Genomic DNA, 15,326 nt, shown 5'->3' on the forward strand with positions numbered 1-15,326 from the left:
CGGCGGTGGTTCATGGGATGTGGAGTTCACTGGCTACTTTATAGCAAAAATACAAGTTGGATGAAAAAAATGTGTTTTTTCCGAAAGCCCTTTTTTTTCTCCTTCCCATCTGATACATATAATTACCCTGTGTCATCAATTCTACTGAAACAGTTTTGATATTCTTGATACATGAATACACAGTCTGTGAGATTGTTTTGAAATGTTTTTATATTTGAGGAAAATCGCTTGTTTGTACAAAACATAATAAAACCAATCCAAGCATTACATGTTGGGCTACAGAGTAGAAAGAGTTGCATGAGGAGGCCCCGGGGGTTGGCCGACGGGGGCAGCAAAGGCATTGCATAATTAGCAAAAAATGCACTAACAACATTGGCACGCGTAAAAAAAAAAAACCAGAATTCAAGTCAAATATGTTACGTAGTCACATTAAAGCCTTCTTCTTCAAGCCACATGACTGATGCTCAGTAAGATTGGTTCATTTTTGACAAATTCAAGTCGGTATCAAAATGTGTGTGGACCACAATATGGACGCAGCACCCGGAGTGACTTGGGCAATGGGGAACGGACAACCACGTTAGTTGGCTTTCTTATCTACGGCGCTCTCCACGGCCGCGGTGTCGTAATGGCACTTCTCCACGCATCGCCGTGGAAACCATCCACGGATGCGCTCCCCTGCTGTAAAGGGATTAGAAACCGGTGAATCCCGCTGCACTAGCTGCCATCATTTGATTCCGATTGCATTGTTGCTTTTACCTCTTGTTTGCTCCTCGTTTAACACTTTGTCTCCGTACATCCACCACCTAAAAGACAACAAGACACACACACACACACACACATGTATATCGTGCACAAGATGCCTCCTTCAAAACCCAAAGAGAAGAGACTGACTTGGTCCCGCGGGTGGCCAGGATGGTGTCCCCCCGTCGCAGGGCTATCCTGGGCTCCTCTGTGCAAGGGGTCCGGAAAAAAGTTCGGATGCCCTTGGTCATGGGGCAGCAGGCGCCATTGTAGTCTTCCACCGCCAGATACTGGACCTGCTGGCCGAGTCACACCACAAATGGTTATTCGACCAGGCTTGTGTGTCTGAATTAAGAATTTCAATTCAAGAAATGTCGCTTCATCTGTAATGTAGAAATCCTGGCCTGGCATCTGCTCGTCGCTTGGTACTTACACTTCTCACCCGTTTGTCGGCCTTCTGCTTGAGTTGCTCAATCTGCGTGGATGAGACGAACGTAATTAAAAGGGAGGCGACGGCTACATCGACGGAAGGACAAAGGGACAGGATCTGACCGTTAAGGTGTGCTGGTGACACTTGTGGTGGACAGGCCATATGATGCCGTCTCCTTTGGGCACCCCCGACCACGTGAAGACCTCCTTCAAGTTGAGCCAGCGGCTGCCAAGGTCGTACGGGAAGATGAACTCCTCCTCGGTTTGGTAGTGCTGTATTCGGTCTTTGGCCTGTTTGCCCGAGTCAAAAGAAGTAAAGTCAAAGCTATGATTTAGTTTGAATAAATACATTTATATAACTTTCTGCCTCCAGAGTAAAAGGACTTTGCAGTGAGGGAACTGGAAGATGTTTGCAGAGCAATACTGCCACCTAGTGGCGTTTCACAGTTATTGACAACCATGAAATAAAAGACAAATCCCCCATCAAAATTGAACAAAATGGCACCATGACAATCAAAAAGAAGAAAAAAAATCAAAAGAAAGAGCACAAAGAATAATAGGACAATAAATCTGACCTTTTCTTCGATCCAGGACTCTATTGAGGTTTTATTTTGTAAGATGACTTTCATCTGAAATTGAAAATGATAAAAATATGTATATTTATTTACGAGCGCAACGTCAGCGCCGATGGGAAGGCACCTGTATGACGAAGAGCATGCCGACAGCGATGGTGGTGCCGAGCGCCAGGCCCAAGGCGAAGAGTGTGACGGCAAAGGCGGCCACGTTGAAGGGCACAAGGGGCTGGCTCTGATGAACGGCGCTCATGTCGATCTTCACCGTGCTCCACCCGAATGAAATCTGCAGGAAAAGCGTCGTCGTTGAGCTTTTTACAATCTTGAATCCGTTAAGTGCGCTCACCCTCTCGTTGAGCTGCGTGTACATGGTCATGATAAAGATGGCGGCGGCGTGCGTGCAGCCCAGCGGGGCCAGCAGCAGGAAGCTGGTGAAGTAGGCATGGTTCTGGTGGCCACAGCAGTTGTTGATCCAGGGGCAGTGGTGGTCCATCTTCATCACGCACCTGCGGGATTCAACACATAAGTTTAAAAACAGATTTGGTAGACACGATATGGGGTGTATAAAAATGGTGTGGCGTCTAAGTTGTACCTGTTACACTTGCGGCAGTGGTGGGACCTCGGGGCCTTGAACCCTTGGCACACTTTGCAATACTGCAAGTACTGCATGTCCTCTTGATTCTCCTGTTTGGGAGGGGGCGGTGCACGCATAAACATTAGGTGGGGAAACCTCCCAATCCCCACGCAGAGCGCCCACTCACCGGCTTCCAACTAAAAGGGATGTACCCCGGCCCGACAAACATGGCGTTGAAGTAGTTGTAGAGGATGAGGACGGTCCAATTGAGGAGCATGATGAAGTTGATGCTGCCGCCGGACGTGTCTAGGGGCCAGTACCAGATGATGGAATCCAGCACGGCCACGGTGGAGCACACGGCGATGACCGACAAGGCGATGATCGGCCCCCAGTGGCACAACCGGCGCACCTCGTGGAAGCTGTTCCACGCCACCGAGTTCATGACGATGGAACGGGGACTATGTGAAAGGGAACGGTCCGACGGGTTACTTTGTGTTATCTACTAAAATCAGCGGTGAGGGTGGTGCACATCGTTTGACGTTTCTGCTTCCAGTGAGACAGTAACAAGATTTATCTGGACTCAGCAGAACTGCCTGTGTGCCTTTCTCGTTCGTCCCAGGAGTGAGCAGCATCCTCTATCTTAGGATACAATCCAGCTCCCCATCTTGGAAGGGAAAAAAAGAGTAAAGAGGACATTTTGTGAATAAAAAGAATTTAATTTAATTAATTTAAGTTCCTTTGACCAGCTTGGAAGCAGAGCAAACATTTTTCTAAGTAAACTACTTCACTGAACCACACAGGGTCAGGTAATGTGGACCAAGAAAAATATAACAAGAAAACACATCGTATGGAAAACAAACTTTTTTTCTTTTGGTCAATATTATCTAGTCTTATACGTCACATCACTGGCTAGTCGGCTAACTCGTTAGCAGCCAGCTCAAGACAAGCGTAAAAAAACCATTACGAAAGAGACAATATAAAGGGCAGATGCTAATGTTACTTACGGATTTAAAAATCACCGTTTGCGCTGATATTTGGCTTTGAATAACAATAAAAAAGCGATCACTTTAGTTTCATTGACCAAACCAGCCACTTCCTTGTTTTTTCTCCCTTCGTCTGTGTAGGAACCTTCCGCATGTCGTAGTATGACCCGGACATTTTAGGAACATAATCTCTACCCTAACGTAATTATTATATTTCGATATCAAACATAAACATAATTCTATTTAAATATGAATTAATTGACAATCCTTTTTACTACATAATATATTTTTGATTAGCAGTTTTACAAAACATAAATAAACAAATAAACAAAAGGATCAGTGCTTTGCCGGACATATTTTACTGACACACAAGGAAAAGACACCCTGGCACCGCTGTTTTTATTATTGAGAACGTGAAACCTCCGAAGAGAACTTCCAGTAAAACCACACGACGTCATGTCTTCAGACTTCGAAGCCTACGAGCAGGACTTTGGAACCATTACGGCAGAAGTGACCAACAAAGTCGGGAGAATTCCCAAACTGAGTGGAGGTAGGAGAGTGCATTGCTTCGTGCCTAGTGGCAAGGCTAGCTAATGTGTTGTTCACACCAAATTTTATCCTTTATAAGTGGTTGTAAATTTCATTGTTCAATTTTGTCATAAAAAATATAAGCAAAAGTCCCATACCCATGAATGAATCGCATATTTTTCTGAGAGAAATGACAGAAAAATAATGAAAATATAATAACGTAAATAAAGCTCCTCCCCTAAATTTAGCATTATTCCTATCAATACCAAATGTAGGAGGGTAGACAGAAAGATTCAAATCAGAAATTGGGAATTGAATTTATATATTCCACACATTAAACTGGCAATTAAACATGGAAATGAATTAAAATTACAATTACAAATTGAGTCAGAAGTCAACTATAATAAGGGAAATCAATTTGTAAATTTAATTGCTCCATTTCTGTGAAACAGCAAAGGAAAATTTTGGGTTGAAAATTGAACCTGAGATTGAGTCATATGTATAATCTGGAATACAGTGATTGATTTGGATTTAAATAAATGAATTGTCTGCCAAGAAAGTTCTCTATCGCGTGCTGCAATAACGACACGCCACCAATGTGTAAATATAGCTTCAAATGTGTTCTCTCCTCCCCCAGCCAATTCCATCATTGGTACCTCATGCGGTGGGGGGCAAGGGGGTGGTCTGTTGTCACCAAGCGCCTCCTGATCAATATGTCTTCTCCTCTTCTTCCCTTTCAGAAGAGAAAACGCAGCTGGTTCTAAATGTCGACAAACAGCTTGAAGAAGTCAGAGAGTTGGTACGTCTTTGATGGCTCATTTCCATTTCCCAAATAACCGAGCGGGAAACGTCAACCGTCGAGGAGGCTCCCCCACTTGCGCTAATGTGCTTGTTTTTGTTTTTTTTAAGCGACACTCGCCGTGACACGTTTCAAGCCGAGCGGGAGTCCTCATGCAAACGAGCCTGACAGGAGACAAATTGTCTGCTTATGTCACGGTGATTAGTCACGCATCAAATGCACTTGCGCCTCATCCGCACGGATTTTTTTTGTCGGCGTGTTCCTCCCGTCGCAACTTTCACGGTGGCGAGATGAGTGACGCCGCTTTGTGATCTACGAGCCAGCGCGCTTAATTAACAGCACGCCACTTTTGTGCTTTGCTGAAGTTGACTATTTCCAGAGCCGTCACGCCATATGTAAACGAAATCAAGCTGTCAAAGTACACAGATGTGCGGTGCGACAGGAAGGCTGGCAAAACCCAGGGAATTTGCCTAATTGCAAACTTTCCATTGTAATTAATTATCAATTTTGATGATGTCGACCGAAATTGATGTCATAGTGGGCTCGGGTTGTGAAGTGACCAGAAGTATCTGGTCAAAAACGACTTTTTATGTGAAAGCAGCGTACTGACTTTGAATGCCATGATTTCGGCAGTTGGAGCAGATGGACCTGGAGGTGCGGGAGATCCCAGTCCAGAGCCGAGCCATGTACAACAGCCGCCTGAAGAGCTACAAGCAGGAGGTGGAGAAGTTGGAGAAGGACTTTGTAAGTACTCGTGGCGCTCGTTAGACTGATGCGCCCATAACGATTATTTGTTAATAAGTTTCAATAATCCATTTCTTTACATTACGTAAGCATGACAGTAGTGATCCGTAAGCATTCTTGCTAGTCACAAAAAAAATGACTAAAAGGTTAAAAACAATGGAACTGTCCTCAAGCAGTCATTGGCCACTAGAGGGAGCCGGCGTCGCACATATTGAGTAGGACCGACGTAAAGGGTGTCATGAAAAACGGCCCGAACGGATGCGCTCTGCAGAGAAAAGGGGCGCCTCTCAACCGCCGCTTTGATCAGGCAAAGAGGAGGCCCGACGTTGGCTTAATCTCATCAAATTTATCGGGTAAACAGAGCCCGCCGCGTTCAAAGGAGCCCGGTGCTGTGTCCCAGCGGGGACGGCGGGGGTCCGCACGTGTCTGCTGCGTCTTGGCAACAATGCGACGTTTTTTTTCTTTTTCCTTTTTTTGCTTTTAAAATGATCACTTGTCAAGACTGGGATGGCTTTTGACATCTAAATGCAATGAGATGTTAGCCGTAAAATAGTCTGCACTAGTGATGACAATAATTGCTATTTGGAAAATAAAATTCAGATTAAAACATATAACGTCTTTCGGATAAAATATAACACGATACAATTTTTTTTTTTCTCAACAAAAATGCAAAGAAAAAAATCATGAATAAATTGGAATTGATTTTGGGCGAAAAGAATTGAACGGATTGAAAAGATTTCGTAAACGTCCCTGCTTGCCAGTCTGCCTGTTGCTCTTTTGTTCCGGCTGATGGCGACGTTGCTCCACGAATCTAAAAAGTTCATGACAAGGACAATATTGGGTTTCATTTAGCAAATCACGCTAATGTCTGATGATAAACGACATCCTCTTATTGCTTTGCTTGATCTCCCCTCTTTGTAAAAGAGATGTGGAAATAATGTTACGTCAGTGTCCTTGCGGGACAAAAGTATGAAAACATCTCTGACTTCAGAGTTTGATTTCACGCTCGTATTGTAACGCCACCTAGTGACCCCAAAAACTAATTTGACAAGCAAATGGATTTGCGCGTCCTTGACTTTTTCCAAAGTCATTAAACACGCCGAATGACGCTCAAGTGGGAAGCGGGTGCCGGCGGTGGTCAAGGTGGCGTCGGCCTGAGAAGCGGGCCGCTATTTTCCACTCTCACAATGAGTCGAAGGGAGGCGTCGTTGATCAGATCCAGTTCGGACCGCAGCCAGAGTAGCCCTTTGTGAGCCCGATACCATTTTGTCCAGACACTTCTTTTCAATCCGCCGTCATAATTAGCGCGCGTGTGCGATTTTATTCAAAGATGGCCGCTGTGACCCCTCCCCTCCCCTACTTACTTATCTACTTCACTTCAATGAGGCCTCCGTCGCAGTCGGCGCGTCATTATACTCACCTTTTTTCCTCCTGTCTCTTGTTTAGCGTTTCAGTCACGGTCAAGTGGGATCTGCCACTGCGCCTTTTCATTTGGAAATAAAAAAGCGGCTCCAATGTCCGCCCGGGGAGATAATTAATGCCTTTCCAAAGCCCAACCTTGAAACGCGCGGCTCTTTATTTGCCAGATCGACGGATGAGCCCAATAGAATGTTGGCGCCCATACAACTTTCTTTGTGCACTCTTCTTTTTTTTGCGCTCTATCGGTTTCGTCGGCGACCTTCTCGAAATAACTTCCGCTTTCAAACGGGCCCGACGACACCTTATGTGTGTGTGTTTAACGAATGCCCCCCCCTTCCCTCGCGCTTTGTCCGCAAATGTAATCAGTTCACTGCAATGCGGGCGAATGTTCCTCGCAAAAAAACCAAACTCAAAAAAACGAGGTAAAGTGGCGCACTTTGTGTCATAACGCCGCTAATTGCTCCATAAGGGAGCTCATAAACGGCCCCCTTTTAAACACTGCCTGGCATTTTGTAGCTTTTGGGAAGGCGTTTGTTTCTGCAGTGTGGATCACGCTCCTGGCATGAACTTTTGGAGCGAATGCAAAATCATTGTGAGCCTGCAAAAAGTTGCAACACTTCACTGACGTGCATTTTTGCCCCTTGGGAAAATTGAGATATTTATTTTATGTCCTGTTTTTTGTTTCTTCATGTTCCCAGCAGCCGTGATATTTAGTCCTCACATTTGTAAGCATGAAGATTCACAGGCTTTTTTTTTTGTGTGTGCAATTAGCGGTCGGGGACGAGTCAAGGTTGTGGAGGCTTGACCGAAAAATGGAAAGTTTTGAATGTCATTTTTATTTTTCCATCGAATTTGAAAGCCGAGATGTCGTCCCCGCACCGTTACACACTCGCATTGTTGTAATCCGCCATGTTTTGACCTCGGACATGATGGACGGACACGAGTCGGCTGCTTTTAATGCCGCCGCCGCTGTCTCGCTTGTTTTAATTCCAAAGCAGATTGTCTCTTTTCATGCTTCCGGCGGCGCCATCAAAAAGTCGAAGCGCTCGCGGCTCGCGGCTCGCCGGGCGAGATTTAAGATGTAAACAAACGGATCTTGTTGTCGGACACTTGCGTCCTTCGCCTCTTTGGCGGATTTGTGGCGTCGGGGCTCGTCTTGAACAAGTTTCCGGATAAGCCCCTTTTTCTCCACGACGCTTGCACTTTATTTTCCGGGATTTGATATTTAAATGTCGGCGGCGGGTCAAATCGGGCTCGGAGGACGTGGTCACACAAAGAACCGTGTTGACGCGGAGCCCGTTTGGCATCCCAATTGAAGTCCGTGCTAATAAGCATGTTTAATGATCGTAAGATGACTAAGCTTTCCTCAGATTGGGAAAGCGTCTTTCAAGGAAGCCCAAGGACGCAGAATAACTTGAAAATAGGAGCTTCCTCTTGGAAAAACCTTAAAATTTGATTCTTAAGTCAATGCGGCTGTTCTTTTAGCACATCATCGACCACGTGGTGTCTTCACGCGACACTCGTCTCGATGGCCCGCGGCCTTTTTGTTTGTTTGTTAGCCTGCAAAACGGTCTCCTCTCTCGCTTATCTCTTTCGCAGCCCCTCGAAAGTCGCACGCTCACTGACAGCAATCGGTATAGCTTTCAGACACTCGTCTGGCTGTGCAAAAAAAAAAAAAAGAAAGGAAAAAAAAAAGGCCCTCCCAGGGTCCCCGCGCTGTCCTCGGGGCTCGTGTGATTGAGTGACTTGCCGTGAGTGGGGAGGGGGGGGTAGATAATAAGGGAGGGAAACATAAAGACGTAGGGCGATGATATGATAACAGCCCCCCCCTCTCCGCCCGCCCAACTAGCGCATCACTTTCTTCTTCGCCATCCTACCCCCGGCCCGGTGTCTGCAGCCCGTCCCGTGCAGCGCCGCAAACCACAAGTGACATGTGACACCCGCTCCCCAGTCATGTGCTGACAAGCGGATACTAGAATAGGTGACAATAGTTTTTTTTTTTTTTCTTTGCCAAGACTGGCTTAAGTAGGGGGGGGGGGGGCGTTCATGAAGTATTCATGAAATATATTATGAATCATTGGCTTCTCTCTCGCTCAGTTTTTTTTTTTTTTGCTTTTTGAATAACAGAAAGAGAGTTTGTGTAAAGATTTTTTTTTTTTACAATTAAATTGGCTCTCTGCATCTCATCCTAAGTGTGTCTAATGAGCAAACACCCTTTTGGAGTCTTTTTTTTTTTTTTTTCCTGCCAAATTGCAATCTGCCAACGCCTTGACCGTTATTTTTTTATTTCGTAGCGGTTTCGTAGCACCATAATTTGACTTCTTTTTTTTTCGTCCATCAAAACTGTCCTATTGTTGCAAATTCCAAGACAAGACCCCCCGGAAAGTGCTTCAGGAGCGTGCATGCTAGTAGGGCGCAAGGTGGGGGGGCGCAGGGTCTTCTCATCAGCATGTGAATGTGTCCCGCCCGCCATGTGAAATAACAAAGTAACATCTCAATATGTCGCGATAATCATCCGGCTAATTCCCAACGTGCGCGCCGCCGTTGGATTCTCATGCTAATCAAGTCGGCCGTTGGTGAGCGACGGCGGTCACGTTACAAGAAAAGCCAAGATAGTCCTCGCACGGTCTATGTCCGCCACAGCGCACACACACACGGACCAGCGTGTCCGCCTTTTGTGTCTCGCTTTTTTTATTTCCTCATGACAGTTTTCAATTTTAGATAAGAGCCAGAGAAGAGACATCAAACACAAAATGAATCAGAAATGGAGGTCAGAGGTCAGCCTCCTTCCAAAGTGCCAGATGTTCCAGAAACTCCATTCCACTGTTGTCTCCAGTATATTTTTTTCATACTTGTACATTTTCAAAAACATTGTCGTTTCTAGACAGAAATGTGCAAAGATGTGTATAATGCTGTACCAGCACAATATAGTTGAGCAAAAAAAAGTAAAAGAATGTTTTTGTGAAAAAATTAGTCGCACATACGACAAAAGTTTAGAGAATTATTTTTAATTTAATTAAATAACTTTTTTGAGTGAAACAAAAGTACAAAGCAGAGAATGCACATTTTTTAGGAAAAACATTTTCAAATCAAATATTAAGGATTGTAGAGGGATTTTTTTTTAAATATATTTTGAAAACAAAAGTCATGTAGAAAAATAAAATACAGGACAAAAAAAATCACCTTTTTTATAGACAGATTTTCTATTGAGTCATATATTAAAGAAAATATCTAATTTTGCACTATTAATAAAAAGCAGACGCACGCACACCCAGAGCAGCTTGCACGCCTTTTGTGTCTAGTTTTTCTTTTTTTTTTTTTTCTTCATGACAGTTTTCAATTTTAGATAAGAGCCTGAGAATAGACATCAAACAAGAAATGAATCACAAATGGAGGTCAGAAGTCAGCCTTCTTCCAAAGTGGAGGAACGGGTTAAAAGTGAAGGTATTTCTTTGCTTTTCGACAAAAAAAGGAGGGGGGGTGAGGAAGAAATATGTGTGTGTGTGTTGTGTGAACGCTGCGCAGGTAGCCACGGGCTAATGGGCCGCTGGTTGCCGGGCTTGCCAGGTAGCCGGCATCCCCGTCAGGAAAATCCCTCCTCCACTTTGCTGTAATCTCACCTTTCTCTCCGGTGCTGACCCGGGAAGGCCCGCTTTATTCCCCCAGTAGCCCCCCCCTCGCCTCTCCCTCCCGACGGCTCTGCTCTATCGATTCCCTCCCGTGAACCGACGCTGTCTGCCTGGCTTCGGCACCGGCAGCACCTCGCCCCCATTTCTCGGATCCTCCCGTCTCGCTCTCTCGCCTTTCCACGTCCGCGCGAGGAAACAAAACGGGGCGCCTTTGATTTTTCATTAGGCGCACCTCCATATTTTAATACGGGTTTAATGGAGAGCAAGTGATGCGGGGGGAGCTCCTTCAATCAAAGCGCTCCTTCAGTTTGCGTTGGGTCGGCACTCCTCCGCTTGTCGTCCTCGTCTTCGGGCCACTCGTTAAGGCCTCAAATGACTCGGCGGCTTGCTGCTATCACACGGTTGCAAGCTTGAAAGCCCCCCTACGGACCCCCTGGGGGGGGACGCTGTTTACTCTGATACATGTTGGTCACTTTAAGTGAAATGGAGACCCGAAAGCAAACGCAAGTCACCTCACTCTTTGCACTTGATGATTTTTATTTTTGTGCGTCCATGTGTGTGTGTGTGTGTGGGGGGGGGGGGCAGACTTTTGCATTTTCATGGCAGGCGCCAACCTGTGAGCTAATGAGAGGGGCCCCCATGCTGTCATCTGAGGCGCCCGGCTCCTCTTTTCTTCACCGTCGTTGCCTTTCTCTCCCGAGGAGGCTCTCTCGTGCTTCTTTTTGTTTCAGTTTTATTTCCCGTGTACAGTAGCCCCTCGTCGGAGACGCAAATAAAACAAATGGCACACCCCCTACCCCCCACCCCGTGCTTGCTTACATCTTGCTCGCTTTCCACTTTGGATAGTGAAGAGGATGATACGATACACTCAATGAGAAAAGGATGAAAATAAAGTCTGATTTTCAAGGCAAAAAATGTTTGGATAAAAAGTTATTTTGAATAAAATATTGTAAATTTTCACAAAGGCGGCGCTGGGAAAAAAAAAAAGTCCCTTTGCTGACATTCCTGTTGGGAGGCGACGGAAGGTGCCAACGCGCTTAATTGCACTTCACGCCATGCCAGCAGCCACCAAACAGCGCTCGCAACTTCAGGGCCCCTCATTACACTCTGCCCCTGGCTATTTTTCTTTTCTTCCATTTCTCTCTCCACGCCTTTTATTCCCCCCCATCTAATGAACTGTTTATATTTTTGTCGCTGGCTTTGCGGGCGCACGCCATTATTTGCAATTGTCCCGGTGTCACTCGTGGCTGCGGGCAAAAGGCACAAAGAACGGTTGGAGGGCAGTCGCACTTTGGAAATCATTAAAAATGCTCGGAATGCGCCGGGAGATTTCAACAATAATAACGATCGCACCCCGGAATGGAGATTATTCAAAAGCCGTTTGCATAGCTCACATGAATTGTTGCTTTTGCTTCCGTTAGCTATGCCAGATGTTTTTTTGGACACGGCAGCAAACGGCAAGAAGCTAATTTAAAAAAAAGAAAGAAAATTTAGCTTCTCCAAAATGTTCCTCGTATCTCAAAATGTGTTTCCTAAAGATAATTTTGTTTTCTCAACAGACCTAAAACTTCACTGACAGATCGCTTCTCTTCCAATAAATGACGGAAAAGCGCAAACATTTTTTTCTTGAAATAGAAATTCCATGTTGCGATTGTGGAATAATGTACACGGAGGATTATGCAAAACAGATTATCATATCTGATATGAATATTATGCCTGTATCTGTAATTATCTTTTGATGGCTGGTGATGAATGTTTTTTTTTTTTTTTTTTTGCATAGCTCTCCTTGTCATCCTTTCATTTTTTCTTTTTGACAGGACACCAGACCGTGTGCGGCGGCACGGTTTTGATGGCTCTTGTATCAAGTTAAAGACGTAGCTTTGTACTGTTCCTGGTGCGCGCTTCTGGGAATAAGATGCCAAAATTCTCACCTAAGATTAGAAAAGTGACAAAAGACAGAAAAGGTTTTTTAAAGAAAAGAAAAAAAAGCCTCCTCTCTTATAAGCGACCATTTTTTTTCGGAAGACAAAGCTCGAATAAGGAATTATTTACTGTGTAGCCATCTTGAGGAGGTATAGAAAGTCTACACACCCCAGTTTTGCCACTTAAACAAGTGCGTGTTGACTTTTTGTCTAATCACTTTGCAGTTTTCCTCAACATTTGTCTGCTTCTTATCAAGCGTGTCAGCGTATTAAAGCGCAAATGGCGGCCCCCGAGTTGCTGTTTGACATGAAATGGCAAGGTGCTAATCATTGGGGGACGCCTTGTTTTCCAGAGGGGGAATGCGAACGCGCCAGCGACGCTTTCATTGCGCTGACATTTTCCCGTCCTTTTGTAGCTTTTTGCCTTTGTCAGCCGTCGCATTCGCACCCAAGCAGCTATTTAGAAACATCTCGCGTCGCCGTTTGTTGTTTTTGAAGGCATCCGAATCAATGGCGTTTGCGACGCTTCCCCGTCTCAATTACGGCTGCAAGTCGGCGCTCCCCCTAAGTTGCGCCCGGGCTCTTTATGATGAAGCTCCACTTAAATGCAAGACGTGGGCGGGTTTTTTTAAAATATTTTTTTTGCTTGTGTTGTTCCCCTGCAAAATCAGGAGCGCTTTAGCGAGTTCACAAGGTTGATGCTGACTCTTGTCTTGATGTGTGAAATTGGAACGCAGTGTCCACTTAGTTTGCACTTCCACAGCACACCATCTTGGTTGGGTTAAAAAAAGAATTAAAGTGTTATTTTCTGAGACATTCAAGTTTTCCTTACAAATGGTTGTCGTAAATATTCAAGATTACTTATTTACGTCTGACTTTTTATCTTGAATTATTATTCCAAAATTCTCACAGAAAAAAATTCCTCAAAGATTTTTTTTCCCCTAAAATTAAAACTTTTTGTCTTGAAAATGTGAAAAAACAATCACCATTTATTAAATCTGAACACGACCTTATATCTATGTGGTGGCAAGACATTGGCGTCCTAGTCCTTGCAGAACTACTGTCATGCTTTTTGTCAGATTATCTTTTCCTCCAAAACAGCAGTACGGCAGCGACAGGTTCGTGCGGGCGGGCTGGGGAGGGGTTGGATGTTGGTGTTGCAAACGCGTCTAGGTAAACAGTTTTAGCGCGCGTGCTGTCGCCGCACGCTCAGTTTAGGAGAGCGCGCCAACACTGTGTTTTTCCACGGGCCGGGGCGTCTGTAAACAAGCGCTCTGTCGCCAGCCCGCTCCTGCAGCCGCTTGTCAACTTGCTGTCTTTGTGTGTGTCTGCCCCCCCCACACACACACACTCACAGTTTTTGGACACGGCATTCCCTGTTGTTGTCGAGACTTTGTGTGCACGCGCGCAAGGCAACCCCACGCAAGCGTCTGATGAATTATTCCCTGTCTGAGTCCCGGCATCGGCGTTCTTATGGAGGCCACCGGTGCAGCGGGATGACAGCGGTGACAGCCGAGCCTCCAGTGCCCCCTCCCACCAAAAGATTTAGTGCTGACAAGTGCGACTTCCTCGTAATAGCGCCGCTCGCACACACTCTCGCTGTCCCACTGACTCGTCTTGATTTGATTTTATTCATGCGGGCAGTACCCGCGCGGCACAAGTTTACCTCCTGCACTAGAACAAGATCCTGCTTCCCTGCCTCTCCCCTAGCTGGGACCAATTTTGTGCAACAATTGATTCTTATTGAACCCACACGTCCCTCCTTATACATTTTTTAAGGCCAGTATATTAAATATACAAAGTGAAAAAAACAACAAATAGTGATTAAAAGATGACAAAAGAAATGTGCTGCTGTTTTGGTTAGCTAACCTGGCTTTCAACTTCAAAATCGATGGCTACCCCATTACAAATGTTTGCGTTTTGCCGGTCTAGAAGTTGTTGTTGTTTTTTGTGGCCCATTTCCATTAGGGGGCCCTCGTGCTTAAGGAATGCCTGCTTGCTTTCGTCTTCTTTTTTTTTTTCCTCAATGCACAAAACAACAGCACTAAAGCATATTTCTCCACTTGCTCTCCCCCTCCCCTCCTCCCCTGCTTCCCTTTTCTTTTTTTTCCTTCCTCCCGGCAGAAAAGGTCACGCATCGCCTACAGTGACGAAGTGCGCAACGAGCTCCTGGGGGACGACGCCAGCTCCTCGGAGAGCCAGGTGAGGCGCTAATCAGCCCCGGCCCGAGCGGCCGTCGACCGGTGCGGGAGGCCGACTCCGGGGCTAGGGGGTTGGGGGGGGGTGGGCTCGGTCGCTTTCGGGGTGGGCTCCCCTCATCCTTGCCAGATCTGAGAGCGACGCTGGCGTATTGTCACCAAGTCATGCGGAAGCAACACTGTTTAATGCAAAGCCGGGCCGACGCGGGGCATGGGACCGGCCAGATTGGCGGCACCCGCGCGCACAATGCAAAGTGGCGCTTCAATAGCAAAGCGCAGTCGCGGCGCAGCTGGGTATCGCCCCAGAATAGACCCGCAAACACAAAATGGTCATCATGTCGGCTTCTTTGCAAAACAAGCCGTGTCTTCTCAAAATAGTCCTGGAATCTAAATTCACGTTAAATTAATTAGCAGTGTTTGTCACAAAATCAAATCATTTTAAAGTGAAAAAATCGTGTAACTGACTTTGGAAGTTTGTAAAACTATCATAATAATGAGCCTGCATTGCATGGACTGTAAAATGCTTATTTTCCCCCTTGACCTCGTTTTGCATTTGAAATCTCGTACTAAATTTTTTATCAGCAAAAAAAAAAAAAAAAGATTTGGTTGAGTATTGCATTGCGGCTAAGAAAATGAGCACTGATGAGAAGAAAAAAAGTTTAGAATTACATTAATAAGACCACATTGTATGTTGTAGTGTATAATTTTTTTTTGCATTTCAAATCTTGTTCCAAGTGAGTTTTTTAAAATGATAAAACAAAAAGCCTCACACACAATATGGTGCATTT

The 15,326-nt window shown here is 45.4% G+C and overlaps 2 protein-coding genes across 6 annotated transcripts in view; one reads left to right on the forward strand and one right to left on the reverse strand.

Annotated features, from left to right (window-relative positions):
• Window positions 1-192: 192 nt before the first annotated feature.
• On the reverse strand, window positions 193-3,453 carry zdhhc6 (zinc finger DHHC-type palmitoyltransferase 6). Of its 2 annotated transcripts, none has more exons than XM_061264534.1 (11): window positions 3,321-3,453; window positions 2,504-2,980; window positions 2,335-2,426; window positions 2,089-2,248; window positions 1,870-2,028; window positions 1,746-1,799; window positions 1,294-1,461; window positions 1,175-1,216; window positions 892-1,037; window positions 757-803; window positions 193-678 (listed from the first exon to the last, which is right to left on the reverse strand). In XM_061264534.1, the coding sequence occupies exons 2-11, from the start codon at window positions 2,756-2,758 to the stop codon at window positions 578-580; spliced, it is 1,224 nt and encodes a 407-aa protein (XP_061120518.1). In that variant the 5' UTR covers window positions 2,759-2,980; window positions 3,321-3,453; the 3' UTR covers window positions 193-577. The 2 variants fall into 2 exon arrangements, with proteins under 2 accessions (XP_061120518.1, XP_061120517.1); XM_061264533.1 differs by having other exon boundaries at window positions 892-1,040.
• A 184-nt stretch (window positions 3,454-3,637) lies between these two features.
• Window positions 3,638-15,326, forward strand: part of vti1a (vesicle transport through interaction with t-SNAREs 1A) — a 50,315-nt gene continuing 38,626 nt past the window's right edge. For 3 of the 4 annotated variants that reach the window (XM_061264535.1, XM_061264538.1, XM_061264536.1), the window contains exons 1-4: window positions 3,639-3,849; window positions 4,568-4,626; window positions 5,260-5,370; window positions 14,465-14,542. In XM_061264535.1, the coding sequence (XP_061120519.1) occupies window positions 3,756-3,849; window positions 4,568-4,626; window positions 5,260-5,370; window positions 14,465-14,542 (342 nt within the window). In that variant the 5' untranslated portion in view covers window positions 3,639-3,755. Of the gene's footprint in view, window positions 3,850-4,567; window positions 4,627-5,259; window positions 5,371-14,464; window positions 14,543-15,326 lie in introns of all 4 variants that reach the window. The other variant, XM_061264537.1, reaches the window with a different exon arrangement.

Source organism: Syngnathus typhle, linkage group LG18, assembly GCF_033458585.1.
Source record: "Syngnathus typhle isolate RoL2023-S1 ecotype Sweden linkage group LG18, RoL_Styp_1.0, whole genome shotgun sequence".
Classification (NCBI taxonomy): Eukaryota; Metazoa; Chordata; class Actinopteri; order Syngnathiformes; family Syngnathidae; genus Syngnathus; species Syngnathus typhle.